This window comes from Phasianus colchicus, chromosome 4 (assembly GCF_987193195.1).
Source record: "Phasianus colchicus chromosome 4, bPhaCol1.hap1.1, whole genome shotgun sequence".
Taxonomy (NCBI): Eukaryota; Metazoa; Chordata; class Aves; order Galliformes; family Phasianidae; genus Phasianus; species Phasianus colchicus.
The window spans coordinates 20,184,926-20,205,381 of record NC_143439.1 but is presented as its reverse complement, the minus strand read 5'-3'; the positions used below and the strand labels follow the sequence as shown (position 1 = coordinate 20,205,381).

Sequence of the window (20,456 nt, the reverse complement as noted above, 5' to 3'; positions counted from 1 at the left end):
GGACTTGAACTCTGCTTCAGTATTCTGTATTCATCTCTACTTCATCTATTTTACAAATCACAAAACTGAGGATTAACAACATCTGTATTTTACAGATACAATCAGTTATATAAAGATTTAAAGAATTCAAAGTATTTCAGCTTTTATTGTTGCAAAGCCTTTTTAAAATAAGGGTGTATTTTCTTTTATAGTAATATTTGATTTACTGAGGCTTGAGAAGAATCCTGGATGGGATGCTTAATTGATTTCAGCAGTCCAAGTGAAATCTTTATGTAGATTGGTGAGATTTGCTCTGAGCTGTATCTGTGTGCTCTCCCTGGGTGAGCACTGAGTCCTAGCACCTTACAAGCTATATGAAACTAGCTTTCAGTTTCATTTTTATCTGTGTTACAAGAGCTCTAGGGTAGTGTTTTATCTCTGAGTGGTTTAGTTTCTAAGAAATAACACCTCTCTATTCTTACAGTTAACATCCAAACTTATTAATATGCATCTGAAGCCATCTTGTAGGCAATTAGTTGAAAGCAGTTCTCTTGCTAGCATTGATAGAAGTTGTGGAGTTTCATTTAAATATAAATATGATCCTTGTCACTTGTATAACTGGAAATTGTCATGAATGTCTACTGTTGACCACCCACCTAGGGTGTTAGGGTACACAGGAATACCACAGAGTTGCACCAGAGGAAGTTGAGACTGGACATTACAAGAAATTCATTTACCATGAGTACAGTCAAACACTGAAACATTGAGGTGGTTCATGCTTTTTGCCTGTCAGTGAGTGAAAGGCACTTGGATAATGCCCTTAATAACAAACAGGCTTTAACTTTTGCTTAGCCCTCAAGTGATCAGGCAGGTGGATTTGATCTTTGAAGGTCCTTTCCATCTAAACTGCTCTATGCTGTTCTATTCCTGGATTACATTAAAAAAAAAGATTATAGTTGCAATTCCATTTTGTATAAGGGTGTAAATAGTAATGAAGTCTTCAATGAATATAAATCAGGAACATACCATACAATGAGGAAACCCAGCTAATTTGACTGTAATTATAATTACCAAAAGTGAGATAATGAAGTTGAAGAGCTTTTCTTTCCCTATTACCCCTTTCCACTTGTTATCTTTCTGAGGTTAGCCTTGTTATGCTTCCTATTAGCTGTAAATGTTTAAAATTAATAGTACAATAATGAAAGCTCAAATCTCCATCTGGGAGGAACTGCTATTCACTTTTCAAAATACAAGTTAGAACACTCGTTATCAAGTGTAACAGCACCTCTCAGAATTGCTTTGCAAAAGGACTTCTTCCTTAACTAATTAATATATTTCTGTCAATCCTTATAAGTATATCAGGATATTGAGCTAGATATTAGAAGTACAATTCATCCTCCTTTTACACCTTAAGCTACGACTAATAACATTTTTACCCTAAGAACATTATAAGCACAGGATGCAAGAAAGCTGCTTGAAACTTGTTATGTATTCTTTACCAATTTGTATTTCTACACAGTAGATAGGTATGTGGAAAAACACCATTTATGCATGGTCTTTTCATGCAAGCAGGTTTATAATTCTCTGCTTGAAGCATGCACAGCATTATAGGCTGTTGGGTTTGGAAAGGACCTCTGCAGACCACCTTATCCATCCCCCCACTCAGAGCAGGACCACCTAGAGAAGATTGCCCAGAACCACATTGAGTCAGGTTTTGAGTATTATCAAGGATGGAGACTTCTCAGCCTGTGCTGCTATGTTTCAGAACCCCACAGTTAAAATTAAAAAATTTAAGTCATATTTTGGTAAAACAGAAACACACATGTAAGCGTAGGTTTGCTTGTGTCTGACTTGATTTTTCTGGAATCACCTACATTTCAGCTTTTCTTGGCAATTATGTCATTTTATACTCCTAAACTTTACAAACAGAAGATCATTGCACAGGATACTTTTTTCTTATTTTGTAATAAGAACTTTTTTGTATCCTGACACATTGATAAAAATACTCTTAATGCCTAACTATAACTTTATTTAATCCATATTTATGTTGTAGCTTCTGTAATCCAGCAAGGGTCTAAACAAATAACATTTCAGAAGTCTTAGTATATAACAGCAACACTCAACTCTTCACATATAGGTGTCCCACCCAAATTCCATAGGAAGATAAGTTTTGAAAGAACTGGCACACAACCATATAATCTCATTAAGCAGTTTGCCAGCTTGCTGTAAAATAATTTCACCTCAGTTTAATTGTGTACAGCTATGCATGCAGGATCTTTTGTTTATGGGTGCAGCAAATTGAGGACCAGAGGAACCACAAATGTTTGTCATTCCTGGCCCTTTCATTTTAAAGCTATTGGTTACAGTTTAATGCTTTTCTCTTCCTTTCCACCCTTTAAAATAAAGGCATTTCAAACTGCTATTTCAGTGTTACAGGGGAAAAACTAGTATGACAAATTCACAACAGTAAGACAGATCAAGGATGCCTCCAGGGTGATTGCACAATTGTATTATTTTAGAGCAATAGTGGAAATTAAGTACATTTTATTCAAGATCTATTTCTGCATTTGTAAGGTATCATCATATTGCTTTTTTTAAATATGAATTTTTTTTCTATGTAATTTTTAAATATTGAGCTTTCAGAAGTCATTGATTTAACATGTAGCACAAAAACTTGGTAAAGCCAGCTCCTGACAATAGGTACGTAGAGAATATTTTCAGTTTCACTACACATTTCAGCTGCACTGTAGAGAACTATGAGAATTTTAAAAAATTGAAAAAACAGTAAGGTAAGGACCTTCATATAGCCTTCTATAACATATTGGAACACAGGCAGAAGTTACTTTAGTTTATCAGAAGCATTACTTTTTAAAAAACTAGATGGCCTTCCTGTAAAAATGTGATTTGAGTATATATATAATGTTCATATACATAGTATACATAATATTCAGATTTAGGATTTTGTTTGTTTTACATTCAAGATTCCAGTTTTTATTTTCTTTCTTTGCTTTAAGTCCAACATTCATTGCTAATTACTAGGCCTTGTGATTATTAAAATGAATTATTCCCATGTTAGAAAAAAACAAATAATAAACAGTATTATTTAAGTAATGTTTGTGTGTTACTGTCTGAAGTTATGATCAAAGTCATTCACAGAAGTATTTTTATTATGTAGAAATTGCAGATAGCATTTAAATGGCATTACTATCCACAAGCAGAGCTCCTAACTAGTTGGATTTTTGCAGTATTACAGTAAGTAAACATCTTGAGATTTCACAGGGAGCTATACTCATTGCCTACAGGTTATGTCTTCTCCATGTTTCTAGTTAGAAGAAGTTTACAATAGCAACTTACCTTTCCATTTTTTTTTTTTTTTTTTTAGGTTTACAGCAAAAAGCAAGACAAAGATCTGGTAAACTTACCCCTGATCTCCAGCTGGTATCAAAGAGTTCAGCAAATACCTGGAGTGAAGAACGCAGCTGATAAATGCAATATGCAGCTTCTCCAGCTTCCAGAGTTGATACCTGCTCCAGAGAAACACCTAGAAGACTTTTTTCCAGTTCCTGATGATTTTGAAGAGGAGCACGAGAACAGTCAATTTATAGGTGGTCCAAGGCCAACTATGACTAAGTTAATGGTAATTTAAGATTTTCAATCAGCTGTCTTGGTTATCTTAATTTATCTTAATTATACTTATTTTACAACAGGTGAAATTTATTAGAATCACAGAAGCAAAGTCTTTGATAGCCTTAAATGATCTAATATATTTTGTCTGTCTTCTATCTGATATGCATTGACTTAGAAGGGTTTTTTAGTCTTTTTGTTCTGTTAATTATATTTGGTTGCTTAGGGATTGAGTAAATGTGCTATGGGTGCCCTGTAAATAGCTCTTAGCATCCAAAGTAGCCTTCTGTTTTATTTGTGATCTTTATATTCCTCATCTTAAGGTATGTATTAAAAAAATACAAATGATATTGTTTGTTTAGGTTTAGTATTTTGTTTTTCTGTTGTTGCTTTTTGTTGTTGTTACTTCCATAGATCTTTGAATGTCTGAGATGCTAATGAGTTTTGTTAAAGAAAACTCTTTATTGTGTTCCATAGTTTTCCATACTTTATTTTACTTTGTTGCATAGATGCTATTATCCTCTCCTAAAAAGAATGAACAGGACTCTTTTGTGAAAATGACAGATGTACATAGTTTAAGCTCCACAAAAAGTAGTCACCTGCCTGTAAGTTTCATTTGGGCTGAAAGCTATGTAGCATGATCTGATGCTATTAAATCTGGTGGGAATTTTACTACCAGTCTCAGTGGGTAAAAGATTAGGTCCTTTTTTTTTCTTTTATGTAGGAGAGGGGTATTGAAGCGAAGTTTTCTCCTCATCCATGCCCTGACTGGACCATAGACTGGACCAGCCTGCCAGCAGCAGTCAATCCTGGAGAAGGTATGGATTTTTAATGTATTCATAGTGCATTTTTTAGTGATGCTACTTGACTGTATCATGGGAAAAGATGTCACTTTCCATGAATGTATTTCAAAGCTGCGTTAAATAGGTGAGCAGTTTTAAGTCTGTTTTAATTTTTAGGCTGTTCATAAGATGTGGTGAGGTGACTTCCCTCAAATCATCAACAGTCAATGACCAAACTGTGAATAAAAGCTTGACCTTGTTTTTGCACTTTTTCTCTACTGTTTCTGAGTTTCCTGAGAATTTTTTCATACTTAAGGTAGTAATCTTTGACCATGTGATGTTCCTGTAATCAGCATGCACGTCCATACTTACACTGTGTCTCCCAAAGCAGATTTTATTTTGATGGAAATGCACTGCATTAGTAAAGTTTGGAAGCTACATACCAGTATTCCCTTTTGTGGCAGGTTCCCTGCTCTGCTGTGATTGTTTTCTCTCCTGGGTTGCAGAGCATTCTGCTACCAAGTGGCTACAGAGTTCTGTAGAGAAAAAAGTGCATTGCCACAATATTGATTGTTTTCACTGGCATTGTGAATATTAAATACCTTTTGTACCACTCATGCACACTTTAAACATCTATGAATACAAACACATATTCCTGCCTACATCATGGAGGCTGTAAAAATAAAATTTGAAGCTCATTTCCTCTATTTTAGATATGTGTGTTGTTTACAAAGACCTGACAGCACTCATGTACTGTGAGCATCTGTCAATATTAAGTAATGCTTCTTTAGACTTCGTGTGGATATTTTGGATGTACCTTTTATGTTAAAACAGCTTCATAGTCTGATGAAAAGCTTTGGGAGGGTTGTTTTTTTTTTGAAATGCTAATGACTGCATTCAATAACGAATGCTCATTTTTGCTTCCATCCAGTGCTCAGATTTTTGGCTATAAATTTTAGTTATTACTTCTGTTAACATACCTCTTTTTTTCTATTTGGGAAAAGAAACCAAGAAAAATGCATAACATGCAAAACAATGTGTGCATTTGGAAATTTTATGTTTTAAGTAATCTCTTAGACTTGGTTTGATTGGCTGGCATTAAAACAACCCCTGTTTTTTGTGTGCATGTGCTCTCCCTCTTTTTTCATGTTTTCTGATGCAGTTACTGATGATATCAATGTCTGAAATCAGCCCAGTTTTGGGGACTGAATATTTGCTGGCTCAACAAGGGTGCAGGAGAGGGAGATTTCACCCTCCAGTTCACACATCCCATCCTGACCACAATTATGCTGATGCCATTCATTGATTTAGGGAAACTTCAAATGGTTGTACGTTTAGTCTGAGACCTATAGTGTCACACAGGGCAAAAAGAATTGATTTCTCTTTTCAGTTGGATACACATGTGTGGTTACCTCTTGTTCTATGTGGGACTGTTCTTTATTGCCTGATTCTTCTACTAGTAAAGCCTAATAATTTTTTCATGAATTTAGTTATCTGTATTTTATTAGTAAGTCCTACATGATGTGCTGAGAAAATAGTCACTGATGGAGTTTTAAACCAGATTTGGGTAATTGAAGCTTTCAAACAGATTATTGCTGTAGTTAGTAAATAAAGTTCTTACTAATACTTATGGAAGACAAAATAGTGAAAGTTTCACTTAAACCTCACCTTGGTTTTTATTTACAGTTAATTAGCTGGCAAATTATAATTTAATGTTGTAGATGATGTAATTTCTTTCCTCTGAGATTAAATATTTGTACTTCTTGTTAGAAATATGTGGAAATTCTTGACTTGTTCAGCCTGTCTGTAAGGCTAATTAGACCACCTTGCTGTCACAGCTGTTCACTACAGAAAATGATTACTGATGATTGCATTTATGATGTAATCATTTAGAAAAAAAATTAACTTCATTTAGTATTTTTATAGGGATTATTTATTGTGAATTTTTACTTCAGATTATAACATTATGATATTAGATTGATATTTTAGTTCTTACAGACTTTTACTTCAGGAAGAAATTTAAAACAAAATATTTTCAATTTAAAATATATTGTAAATGCTGATGTCTGTTTTAATCAACTGCATAAAAACTTGGTCAGTACTTTTTAATTGACTTTTTCTTTTCCTAAGCTTATTTCTCAGATCTGTAATGAGGTCAGAAATATGTTAATATCATCTATTAAATAAAGATGAAAACCTCTCAGCATTTTGTCTTCCACATAGTGTAACTGACCCTCGGTCACATCTCCTTTCTTCTTCTCTTGTGAATCCAAGTAAGTTAAGTAAGAAGTATTTAAAAAAAAAAAAAAAAAAAAGGCTTTATTTGTGATACTTCATTCTGAAACGAAGCTAGACTGACAGTGTGTGCTTGTGGTGGTATTCACTTAAAAAGGTGGTGGTTGTCTGTGAACAAATTTAGACTATTCTTTCCGAGGCATGAAGATGCTCAGAGTATGAGCACAGTGTGTATTAATCTGCAGTCAGTAGGCTTGTCAGTAATGCTGTCTTTTCTCATAAAAGTGTTTCCCATATTCGCATTCAAATCTTCAGACTTTTAAGGAGATAATTAGATTTTTAGAATACTGACTCAGTTTGTAAAATGAGACAGAATTTGAAGAGGCCAGTGCCCAATATTCAGACTGTCCCTGAAATGGTTATTGAGAAGAGATATGTTACTTTGATATATAAGACACAAAATAATTGATAACACACTTTGAATGTGGTTTTTTTTGGGAGGGGAAAAAAGACCCACAAAAAAAACCAAAACTGAACTTGTGAAAAACATGTAAATCGTATATTAAAGATTGCCTTTGTTGTCTTTTTTTACATAAATAATTTATGTCACCTAAGAATCTGATCCTCAGTGCTTTTTCTTTGAGAGGTCTGCTTTTATTAGCAGGTATATTTTAATATTTGTATGAATATAAATCTTAGTATAAGTGACAAACTTAGTTATTTATGTACACATAGAATGCAGAATGTCCACATAAGAAATAGAAGCTTTTCTGAATTACAGAAAAAATAGTGACAAGATAAGGAAACTGCTCTTACAGTGCCACTTTTCTCTGTCTGATAGTGTAGTAGCAATCTTTTTTTTTTTTTTTTTCCAGAGGAAAATGCTAGTCCAATTTTCATTTTTTTTTTAAGGGGTCAGGATTTTGTTCTTCTGTAGCAAAAACATAAATGAAGTGGTTTGAATGTAATTTCTGATAACTAGTTATCTCAACCATTTGAGAATGTTAAGAAACTGAGTTACTCTGGCGTGTTGATTTGAAAATTGACATCACAATATTTATGACCGGATGAAGACAGAACATTTTAATAAAATCTTTTTAAACCAACTTTTAATGAATTCTGAATATAGACAGATGGAAATTTCTGCTGTCGTTATCTAGTTCACTGACAAAGCCCCAGATTTGATGTATGTCTGTGGAAGAGTTGTTTGTCAAAGTCACATCCTCCTTAAAAGCATCAATAAAACCCTAAGGTAGCAAGACACACTTCCTTTTTTAGAAGTAAAATCTTTACATTCCATAATTGCTTGTATTTTCTTTATGGTACTGATTATTTGCACACTAGTTTTTGTTCTGTTTTTTAAACCAACTGTCCAACACAACTTAGGGTTACTGTAATACAAATCTTTTTCTGGAAGAAAGAAAAATGAATTGCAGATACTTGGCTGACACTTTGTTGCACTGGAATTGTTAAGATATATCTCACAGAGACAAGAGTGATTTCCTTCATTGCCAATAATAAATCTGCTAAATAAAAATTTACTGGGATTTGGATGTCAAAATGTTTTTTATAGCTGAACAGCCATTGATCTTGGAGATGCCATTTATGTATATATATTTTTTCCAAGCAGTTGGTTTGTCCTCTGAGGTAAGCTATGAAGGACTCTCAAGGCATTTATTTATTGTTCAGCGTGAGCGCTTTGCAAATGCTGAGTACTGTGTCAACAACTTGCTACTCTGCGTGCTTTCTCTAATTAGAGTAGAATAGAGAGTTCTCAAATTTTACAAGATGTTTTATATGAAATTTGCATTAGAGTTTTAGGAAGCAGAATATGCAGATGAATTTATTTTCTTTCTGTGAGACATAACATACTTCCTCCTCTTTCCCCCTACTTTCCCCCCCTCAGTGATAATACAAAAATAGCCTGACTTATGAGCTGCAGTTGCTTCGTCTAATAGTAAATTAGCATCATCAAAACAAGTTTCCTTGTGATGCTAGTTCTTCAGGTTTGACCCATATAATTGTTCAGTGCGATCTTTGGTCTTAATTTTCAGAGTGCATATCTTGTGAGTTAAGGTGTCAGCTATTTTTATGCCTACACTTGAGATAAAACCTGTGGTCTTTGAAGATGAAATAGGCAAGTATATGTCGTCCTATCTAGGATGATTAATTAATTTACCTATTTGCTAGGATGTTGCTTTGTAAAATGTTTTCCCAAACTCTCCCCAGCTCCTCTTATGCCCCCCAGTAATATTTTGGTCTTCCTCTGGATGGGATCTGAATGCTAATCAGGTAATAAAAGGCTTTGTACTATGTTTCTTCAATTCAGTCAGACTCTTGAAATTTATCAGTTTGTACATTTTGAGGCTAGGAAGACAGTATAATCATGTATACCTGTTGGTATTTGATACAGCAGTGTTTGTGGTATATCTGACAACAGTCCTGGATGGTTGGTGTTAGTTTTTTTTCCAAAACTGATATTGAAGATACTGGAATTTGCTATGGGCTTTCCATCAGTGAGATGCAGAGACTTCATAACTCAGTGCAAAAAACTTCAAAAATTTTTTGGATTTTATAATATACAAAAGTAGTGTTAATGAAAAGAAAGGGGAAACATCAATGAGCTATGATGACGTTCTCCATTTGATTCCATCAACCATTGAGGAAGATAGCTTCCTACTGAATTCCATGTATTCTGGGCAAATGTTGGTTTTTTGGCTTGTATGCTTTTACTAAATGACTCCATAATTGTTCTCTAATTTCACTTTGATTAGAGAATACCGATGTTTTAATGACAGCTGATTTTTAATTGAAGGAAAACAGGATTAAATAATGTAATTATCTTTTAGCCAATTTCAGTTTTTGACGTTGGGTCTATATTAAAATTGTTCGTAATTGCTAACAAAACTTGTAGAATAAATGCTTTATTATATTCAGAGCTGTTTGATTTGAAATTGTTAGCAAGATTGATTCAATACATCCAAATTTCTTCTTGGATAATTTTGTGAAGGTAGACCATGGTTATTTTGTTTTGTTCCACCTTTTTTATTGGTATTAACTTTAGACTATGTTAGTTCTGGGAGATGCTTTCTGAGATGTGAATATGTGATGCAGAAAAGTCAAAACTGTTTTAAGAAGCCTGATATTTTACTAAAGTTCTTGCTAATCAAGAGATGCAAATTGTGTTTTACTTTAAATGTTAAACGCCTCAGTATTTCTAAAATGAGGTCCAGGCAGTCATTTATTCTATAAAACAAAAAGAGTTAAAAGGAACACTTTAAAGTTTTTCTATTTCCCTTCCAAGCACGTCAGAACTTTTTTGAGAGACTTTGAAGATGTATATTTTTTAAATACTTTTGTAGCCTATTTCAGGATCTTGAGCATCCTGAAGCAGGAACTCATCCTTCATCTGATTTTTTCCATATCAGACAGTTCTTTGCCTGCAAGCCACATGGATAGCAATCCAAGTGAAGCTCAGCTGAAGCTGATTCTCATTAACCTCTCCTTACAGCTATAGTTCAGCTGCACTCGTTTAAAAGCTTAAACTACATTTATGATTACACTGCATTTTGCAATTCAAGATTTGGAAAACCTGAGATGGTAGTGGAGCCATGTTGCCTCATATTCTTAACAAATAGTTGAGAAATGAATAATTTCCAATAGCAAAGAGATGTTGGCTTGAATACGAGCAACGTTTGAGGTTGTAAGTGTATGAAAAGGAAGCTTATTACTGCAATTTTGTTCTTTTACATGGCTTATCTTCAAAACAGTGTTCTTTCAAAACTTTAGATTTCTTGTGGCTTTTTTGAACACTTCTTGACTGCTCTAGGATGTAGCATTGCATAGTTGACCTGAATTCAGTTTTGATGGGAGTTTTAATTCAATTATTATTTTTTTAATCTAAAAATCAGTGTCTTTGTATCTAACTGGAATCTGTAAGTTACTGTGCTACCAAACCATTTAATTTGTCCATGGCAATATCGCTGGATCATAGAATGGCTTAGGCAGGAGGGGACCTTAAAGATAAAAATCCAGGACATGACATGATTAATGTGATCCAGAAAGACATTCTCCTCTAAACGTGTCTCAAAGTCATCTACAGGGGATGCTTTTTGGAAAGCCAGACCATATAGAAATTCATTGTTTTTAATGGTTAGTAAGGTGTACTTAGGAGTTATGCTGTATACCGGTAGGATAACGCTTTGTCTGAATAAGACTATGGTGGCACACTGCTTCCTCCTCTTTGTCTGGAAAATGCTTGCATTAACTGTTTGGTCGTTTGGGGTTTTTTTTTTTTTTTTTGAGTCCTGTTCATAGTGTTTCCATTTTGTAACAATTAATTCCATATATGCCATCCAATCCAAAGGACTTTGAGAACTGCATGAATGGAGACCATTCATGCACTGCTGGTACTCACGAAGTCTTCGTGGCAGCTGGATAAATAGTTATTAAAACCAAAAAACAAAACCAACCTTCCTATTTCAGAACTTCAGCAAAAATATAAACAGATAATGAGATAGTTATTGTTCATGTTCCTTTTTTTCCCGTTGCTTGAGGAGTTTTGCTCTTTGTACTGATACATGTGAGCTTTCTTACAGAGCATGTAGCTCTGTTCAGACTTGCAGCACATTCATTTTTCATCTCGTCCTGTGCTAAATCTCTGTGTTCTTGATTTTCAGAATGCTTTTGTAATATTGGCCCACTTTGGAATATGAACAAACAACAAAAAACTTTAGATATTTAAAACCCCGGTATACAAATAAAGACATTCTGTCCTGTTTCTGCATAAGTAAAAATCAACACAAGTACAGATTGCCATTACTTCCTTGGAGATCATATTTTCCTTTTTGAAATGTTTTAACTTTCCAAATATTTTAACCAAATTTTGTAGAAATAAAATCCATATGCATTAGCCTACTTATAGTAGTGACAAAGATCTAGGATGAGGGAGAGTTGATCCCTTTCTTTATCTCCAAATGCTCTGAATAAGCTATTGGATAAATTGCTGATGACATTAGCCTTTATAATTAGTATTTTCTAGAATTGCTGTACATCTTAAACTGGTCTCTTGTAGTATCAGCATTGTCTTTAAATGAGATTTCAGCTGTCTTGGTGTTCCTTGCTGTAGAATGTCTTCACTGTTTTTTTTTTTTTTTTTTTTTTTAAGATTGTTCTGTAAGTTTTCTCCTTGGACATAAATCCCCACTATGTCTGTATTAGTGTGAAATCACTGTACAGCTTGTGTCCTTCCTGTGTCATCCACTTGCTATACATGAGAGTAGTAGGGTTCAGAATTTATAGATTAGCATAGCTCTGAAGCATAACTGACAAAAGAGTTTAAAGTTACTTTTTTCACTCCTTTCTTTGCAGTGTTGTTATAGCTCGTTTACATTATTTGCTACACATGGTAGCTGAGGGACAGCTGAGTTTGAAGTTTATCAGTGTAGCTGTTAAGCAAGCATGACTGATGTATTTCTGCTACAAAGCCTTAAACAGTCCTTTCAAGTGAACGTATCAGGAGATCATCTTCACCTCTGCAGCATCATTTTTGACTCTTATTTTCGTTAAAGCCTAGCACTGCTCTGTGCAAATTTGTCTTTCAAGACAGAAATGTGTGCTGTTTGAGCCAAGTGTGTGTGTGACTTGTAGATATCACTGGCCACAGGAGGGCAGCAAAATCTGTTTGGATCCCAAATTGTAACGGAATGAATGGAGCCCTGCAACCAAGGAGTCACCCAAGAAAAAGGTAACAGGTCTGAGAACTACCACGTTGGAAAAAAAAAGTGGTTTTAAAAGACTTTTATCTTCTCATTAGATTTGACTGTTGAAACATTTGTTGGCCCAAAAAGCATTAAGGGCAGAGCACAGTCTGATTTGCTGGGCGCTGTGTAAACAGATTGCAGAATATTGCCTGTTTTTGTAAATGTTTTCTGCTGTGAGAAAAGAAATAACAGTTGAGCAAAGGGTGACAGAGGGGGAAAAGCTGATCAGCCCAACCTCTTCCTTGGGAATTTTATGTTGTGTCGTTATTTTTGTGACAAAGGAGAATGCTGGTAGCTCATGGAAATTTATGGGATTTTTTTCTCCTGCACGTGTATAAAGACACAAGAGAAATTGTGCATGTGATTTTTGTTTGTTCATTTTTTTTAATTTTGTTTTTCAATTGCTCAATAAATGCTGCCACTGTATAAGGACCAATCTTGGTAACTGAAAAAGAAGATATCATGGAAGGACAGGCTATTGCTGGAATTTAGAATAAAAAGAAGTAATGTGTTTGATAGAGCAGAAGGAAAAAGTAGGCAAATAAAAATGGTGTAAACAAATGAATTTAAGGAGCTAACCACTGTGGTAATGGTTTTGTCTTTTTCATTTTTTTTGGTAGCAACACTGAGCATGTGACCCTTTTCATTAGGAGGGTAGGGCTACAATCAAAACGTGTAAGAGCAAACTAGCCTGTGCAAACATTTTCAAATGTTCCCCAGAAACAAGTGAGAAAAATGTTTCTCTCTTAACTGGACCTCTCACAACTTGCTTCCAAACAAGGAAATGTAGGCACTGAGTAGTTGACATCTGAAGATTAACTAAATGTGAGAAGTAAGGTATAGTTTATATGCTTAGGTAACAAAAAGACTGTGAAGCCCAGAAGATGATTGAAAACCAAGGCAGAGTTTGTCTTTTTCTCCTCTTCCTGTATTACTAAACGCTGTAGACACACCAGAAGAATTTATATGTTGTTCTCACTGAAATTTATTGATGTTCACTCATATTCTGTTCTGTGGATAACTCTTTAAAAAAACATTTTGTTACTGTTTGGGGAGGAAAAGAAGAGGGGGGTTGTTTGAAGTTGAAATATTTCATAGATTATGTGATCTCTTTTATAATGGTCTTCAGAGATCCTATTAGATCATTTATAGATGGCAGAGATCTGTGTAGTTTGCTGCTTAATCTTCTGTCTTTGAAGTCAGAAACAGAATTGGGGTGGGTGGTGTCATTTATAGTATTAGGTATTTTTAATAGTATTTATGGTTCTCTTATTATGGGGCTTTAAAGGAAATTTTAAGAATTTTTTTATTTATGGAATGAGCAATTCTAGCATATAGCTGTGTTGTAATGAGCAACCAATATTTCTACCTGTTTTCTTTTAAGATCTTACTTAAGTATGAATTGTGAATGTACACACAAGATGACTGAGATGTATGGAATAATTTGAAAGTTGAAAGGAAGTTTCATTTCAGTCTGCAAAGGAAACTGGTAAATACCAAAGCCTATTCTGAAGCATAGTATGGTTTTAGACCTCCTGATCTACTGTCTATTCTGAAGGTGCAATTCTGCTGCGAATTCAGGACCTTGCTGTGTTTCCGTTATTTATATAAGCTAAAAGGCATAACTCCACAGCAGAGTTGGAGCTAAAGAACTGTAAACTTCTCTTTGTGAGTAAGTGGTTGTAGTGTAAGAAGTTGTGAGAGCTTAACTATTTATCTATCCATCAGCTCTTTAACAAGATTAACACATCAGGCTGCTAGATAACTGCTGTTAGGAGTCTGTTCTGGTCTTGGAGCTTTTTTAATCCTTCTCTGTTGCATGTATTAGTGAAGTATTCAATACTGTGAGCAGACTGTAGCACTGATGCTGACTAATTATTATGGCACATCTAAATAGAAATATTCAAGTAGCAGTTTATATCATTTGAAACTTAAAATAGCTGATAAACTTCTGGTGTTTTTTAGATTTCCTAGATCAGAGTAGAAGAGCTTAAACATCAGAAAGCAATTTTAAAAGACCATCACAATTTTTTTAAAAACAAAATCTTATTTTGCTGAGGTCTGCGTTATATTCATGATATTCTAAATATTAAAAAAATTAAATATCCTTACTGAGTTATTTCTGAGGCTATTAACTGTTCCCAGAATTTGTGGTTGCTGTGATTTTTAGCTCAATTAACAAAATGGTCACAATAAATGAAAATGAGATTTATTTTGTAATTATTAAGCTAGACAGCTTCTTTCAGGAATGCGGTCAAACATTTTGAACAACTTTGCAATTTAAAAGCTGTATGTGCTAGGGATGGAAGTGGAGGACTGCCTCACTTTTATAAGGAAACTTGTTGAGGTACTGTCAAGTTATGTGCTGCTTTAGTGGTTTTCTGCCAGCTCTTCATTGATGTTTTATGATGAGTTTATGGATCACAACATATTGTGGCAATGTGATAACCTTGTGCATGTGAAACATACTTTAAAACTAATGTTTCTGGCAGAAACAGTGTTGTGTACAGTCTTAAAGGTAATGGTAGTACAAGTGGTTGGACGTATCTTCTTCATTCACCCAATTTTTATCTATTGTTGAATTCAGGTACAGATTTTATTTCCAATCCGTAAATCATTTGTGACAATGTATGAGATAAGAAGGAATTTTTCTGTCTGTTGAAGTTACTTATTGCTTCCACCTGTACTTTCAGCCCATGTTAAGAACCATGAAGGCATTGCTTGATTTGGATACAGTCCCACTTTGGATAAGGTCAGGAGTTTCATTTTAGCTCTTCCTGAAAGTGGGTTCTTGGGCTGCAGTTAAAGTACACTTAAAGCTCTAATCAGCAATTTTGAGGAAGACAGCACTGCTGTATGTTAAGGGAAAAAAACTACCTAAACTTAATAGAGTATTTTGTTGTGAGTGATTCATAATCTCTTCTGAGTAGTCTGATACTTTCTAAGCTTTTAATTACATGAAGGAAAGGCCAGACTACTGTATGTTTAGTGTTTTAGTGAAGGTGGTATTAATTATTTTGTACTTGAAATGCATCTTCTCCAGATGGTCTGGAATAGCTTCTGAAAAGTTAATTTTTGGCGCATGTCTCATGTCAAATTTCTGGCCTCCTACCATAACAATATCAAAAGAATTTGCATCATTTAAAAACTTTAAAAGTTTTGAAAAGCAAAAGCAAGTGGAAATTCAGCTATTTGTAGTATTATCTTGCAAGTGTAGAAAAATTGAAAAATAATCCTTATATTAAAAAACAAAAACAAACAAAAAAAAACCTGTTAGGATTTATTTCAGTTTGTCACTGAGCTTTTGTGTCTGTGCTTTAGTTGCATGTGTGAATATAGCGAGTAGAGCAGTTGAGACAATATTCACTTATTAGTTCCATGAATAATCCTTACCTGGAATTTACTAATGTGACTCATTGTTGAATACTCTTAATTCTGCTTAAATGCTTCCCAGTATCCTACTTGCAGATCTTTCGTGTGTTCTCGAATGTTTAGTAACAAGAAGTATGAAATGAAACCAAACTATACTCATCTCCCAAAGACTAGAATGCCCTTTAATTGTATAGACTTAAAACTGTTCTGAGCACTTCCATAATTGAATAGCAAACCGGACAGAGTTTTCATCTCAGCTCTTCTAGTTGCACTGCAGTCCTTCCTTTATTAGGAAGACTATGCTGGAAAATATAAAAACACTCTTAAATTTCTCAGTGTTACATAGACCCTCCTTGCTAGTCTAGACTTTGTGCTTGATATTTTGAAGGCTGCACTGAAAGTCAGTTAAGGTTCTACGCTGCTTATATGACATTAAAGGTTGAATATGAAAACTATCTTTCTTTTCTATCCTTCATTGCCATTCCTATCAGTTGGTGCAAGTGCAGTGGGACTTAAATAGATGGTATATTGAGGAAGGGTGTGTGGTGTGACAGGTGCATTTTATGTAAGAAGGAAGGGAATTTCATAATACTTACAACTGTGCCCCATATTTCATTTGTATTTCATAGTGATATTGGCTATATTTTCCTTGAAATATGATCTATTTATCTGTCTGTATCATACTTATGTTTCTGTGTTATTGATAGAATTTATTGTACGAATCACATATTTTATTCCATCTCAATTGTTGAAGCTTTCTTGTTCTCTTTAAGCCCTCTGTTTGTTGTTGTGCCTTGAATCTTCTTGAAGGTGTACCTGGAAGTGTCTTCTTTTGAAAAGAGCTCTGTGATGTACTTTCAGTGTACTCTGCTGCAGAACAAACCAGGTAAATAAGTGTGAGAGACTGCCTTAGTCTCAAGTCACCATGACTGTTATCATTGGTGCTTTTGGTGTGACTATCCAGGCAGGTGCAGTTGTTTGTAAGACAGTAACGTAGCTACATCTGCATATATTAATTTAATATAATTGCTTGGGTATTAATTTTTTTTTTTTAGCAATACTTACTGCTGCCTTTTGCTTCTCTTGAAAATCTCAGTTAGATTAAATTTGTCCTAGCACTTGTTTGTGACTTCTATGGTAGGAGGAGGAAGAGGTGGTAGAAGAAAGCAAGATCTTATTAATCATGCAAGCATAGAACAATAAGAAAGTACTATGAAGGGTCTTGTAGCCAGGATTCTAGAGTTATTTTTTCCTATGCAACTTCCAGAATCAAGATAAAGAATTAGGAAAGACTGCTTATTCTTGAACAGCTTCTGAATATGTACTTGCAGCTGATTTGGCCCTCTACTTGAACCATAAAGTAGCACTGCAGTTTTATGGTTGTGTACCAATTCTGAAATTATTTCCATTTTTTGGTGGTTTCTGTAGTGGACTGAAAATAAGCAAAAATAAATGTTGCTGTGCTTATGGTGTAGGAAATGTGGACGGTAATCCCAAACTTTCTACCTAGATCCTGTAGCTTCACCCTGAATAGCTTGTGGTGGTTTTTATTTTGAAGACATTTTTTTTTAATCAATGTAAATGGAGTTTTATTTTCTTTGTGATGCAATTTGTCTGTGAAAAATCAGTCTCTTAACTTCGTTCTGTATTTTTTTGAGATTCGTAGAACTGTCCATCTCTTTCTTGCAGTGACTGATCTTCACTGATGTTGTCGAGACTTTGAAAAGGAAGTGTTACGTTTCTGATTTACACTGTCAAAAATGAATATTCATTGGTGTCCTGGTTCAAAATCAGGCTTGATATTTTGCAACAAATCTGTCTGTAATTCTATAAATCAGATAGTTTTGGTCCTCTTTGTAAACACTTGTTAGTGGTGCTAGTTTTTGAGAGAAGGATGTGCATTTGGAAGTAATATACAATGTATGTGGATGTTTGATGCTTTCTTAAATTAGCCACTGATCCTAGTGACTTTTTAATGATATAAATTTAAGCAGCGAAGATCTTCTCTTGAGCATCCTATTGCTTTTGCATTGCTAGACTCTTATTCTTTATAATTCAAGTTTCTCCTGTGAAAATGTATTTCATATTTATGCAAAGTAACCACAATTGCCAAGTCATGAATTGGTTTTGAGGAAATTTGACAACAGAAATAAGTGTTCGCATGGTTTCTTTTGGTTTATCTGCTCTACAATATGACAACCAATATGAATCAATAATGTAGCCATCATGCTAAATTTGTTGTTGTTCCTATGTTCTCTCACGTATCTTATGAACCCAATCTATTACTGTACAATTTTTGCGAAACAATTTGTGTGAAACATTCTGTAACTTCTTCCATACATTCCCAGACTTTTTTTGAAAGTCTTTTTTGAAAGATTGGAAATGATTTCTTTATTTAAAATCTGTTTTTCTTAGAAAAATAAAGTAAAAGCAATTTTAAGGTAACAGAACAATTCTTAGTCCTAAGTTTCAGCATTCTGAATGTGCTTTTCTTAAAAACATCTGCCAAGTGTTTTACTTTCCATCTTATCTACAGCACGTATTTGACATTCCTCCTCTTTTGCTTGTTACCAAATGCTTTGGCCTAGCTGTGATCCCACTTGATGGATTTAATTAATTTTGGATGATAAGTAAAATGCAGAAAATAAATCATATCTTCAAGAAAGATTTATTCTTAGAGCATTTTAAATCCGAGTTTCTTTGTAACCAAAGGTGAGATTATGCTCTTCTGATATTTGCATCCTCCCCCCCTTTTTTTCTTTTATTATGGTTAATGCATCTTTTACTTCTCTCTGTATTTTAACTGTGTTTTAAGGATTATATCTAACTAGAGTTAAATCCTACTTGTCAGGAGCAAAGTAGACCACATGGTGCAGAATACTGAAATCATATTTGAGCCTTAATGTCAGAAAATTTCCATTAAAAATCAGCTTGTAGACATTGCAATGACAGATGGTAGAGCTGAAAATCACTGCAGTAACTTTCCTCAAAACACACTGGTTGTCTGTGGATTCAGCATCACCTGACTTTGTGCTGAATTCAGAGCATACAGGTCAATATAAATGCATGCATTCATGTTTTTGTTGTCAGAAAAAATGAGCAGACTTTGTACTATATCTTTCCCTGAAGGTTTTGGAAGTTCATATCTTAACAATTAGGTGATATATCTATTCCAAGACATGTTATGATCAGGATTTTTTTTATTGGCGCAAATTTGTCATAATTTTGATAACTGCCATTAATAACTTATTCTGAGTAATTTGCAGATTACACCAAGCTGGGAGGAAGGCCCTCCATAGGGACCTGAACTGGCTAGATAAATGCATTGAGGCCAGTGAGATGAAATTCAATGAGAATTTCAGATCCTGCATTTTGGCCATAACAACCCCAGGCAGTGCTTCAGGCTTAGGGCAGGGGTGCTGGAAAGCTGAATAGAAGAAAAGGATCTGGGGGTGTTAATCAGTGCTTGGCTGAATGTGAGCTAGCAGTATGCCCATGTTGCCAAGAAGGCCAGCAGCATCCTGGCTTGCATTAGAAATAGTTCAGCCCAGCAGGAGCAGGGATGTGATTGTCCACATGTACTCAGCTCTGGTGAGGCCGCACCTTGAGTGTCCAGAGAAAGGCAGTGAAGCTGGTGAAGGATCTGGATCACAAATCTTATGAGGAGCAACTGAGGGAACTGGGACTGTTTAATCTGGAGAAGATGAGGCACAGGAGAGACTGTATAGCTCTCTACAACTCTCTGAAAGGAGGTTGTGGTAAGGCAGGGCCTCTTCTCCCTGGTAACTAGTGATAGGACAAGAGGGAATGGCCTCGAGTTGCACCAGAGGAGGTTCAGATTGGGAAATAAGAAGAATTTCTTCTCGAAGAGTGGTCAGACATTGGAACAGGCTGCCCAAGGAAGTGGTGGAGTCACTGTCACAGGAGATCTTTAAGAAAAAGATAGATACGGTACTTGGGGATGTGGTTTAGTGGGCAGTGGTGGTGGTAGGCAGAGGGTTGGACTAGGTAATCTTAGAGGTCTTTTCCAACCTTGGTGATTCTATGGATTCTTGACAGTAGCAACTCCTAATGGTGTTTGGTTAGAGTTGCTACTGTGTGATATAAACAAAGCCAGTGAGATAAATTTTAAAGTTCTTACTCCATTTAACCTGTTCTTTCAGTTTTGTGTCAGAAAAACACTGTATAGTACTGCTCCACTTTATCTGAATTTCCCAACTGATTTAAACTCTGTGTGTCAGAGAGAGAAAAAGTCTAGCGCCCTTTTTTTTGCTTTTTTCCAATTACTTTTCTGAGGCATTTGACTTAATGAATTATTATTGAAAAACCAAACACATCAACCCTGTAATCTCTTAGTCATGAACACAGAACAACTTTGTGGAGAAATCTTATCTGTTGGAGTATATTCTGTAGTGCATCCTTAAGACATCTAGCTGTTTGGAAGTGTATTTCATTACTGGATTTTTAACAAATGGTGACGAATAGCCTATGGCAATAAAATGCATGCTTATTTCCTTTTCTTCCTTCTTTTCTTGATGGGGGTGGTGGAAAGGCAGGAAAAGGATAATGGCAATACCAGGCTGATTTATGTGGAGTATCTCAGACTCTACTGCACATGAGAAAGATAAGATGAAGTCATGAAATCAGGCCTTGCTGGTTTGAGAACTTTAGGTTATTTTACTTTGGTTTTTAAAGGAGTGTA

General features: G+C 34.8%; 1 protein-coding gene across 5 annotated transcripts in view; it reads left to right on the top strand.

Annotated features, from left to right (window-relative positions):
• GSTCD (glutathione S-transferase C-terminal domain containing) overlaps positions 1 to 20,456 on the top strand; it is a 72,892-nt gene that overhangs the window by 9,374 nt on the left and 43,062 nt on the right. For all 5 annotated transcript variants that reach the window (XM_090138859.1, XM_031607548.2, XM_090138862.1 and 2 more), the window contains exons 4-5: positions 3,362 to 3,616; positions 4,328 to 4,421. In XM_090138859.1, the coding sequence (XP_089994985.1) occupies positions 3,362 to 3,616; positions 4,328 to 4,421 (349 nt within the window). The remainder of the gene's footprint in view (positions 1 to 3,361; positions 3,617 to 4,327; positions 4,422 to 20,456) is intronic.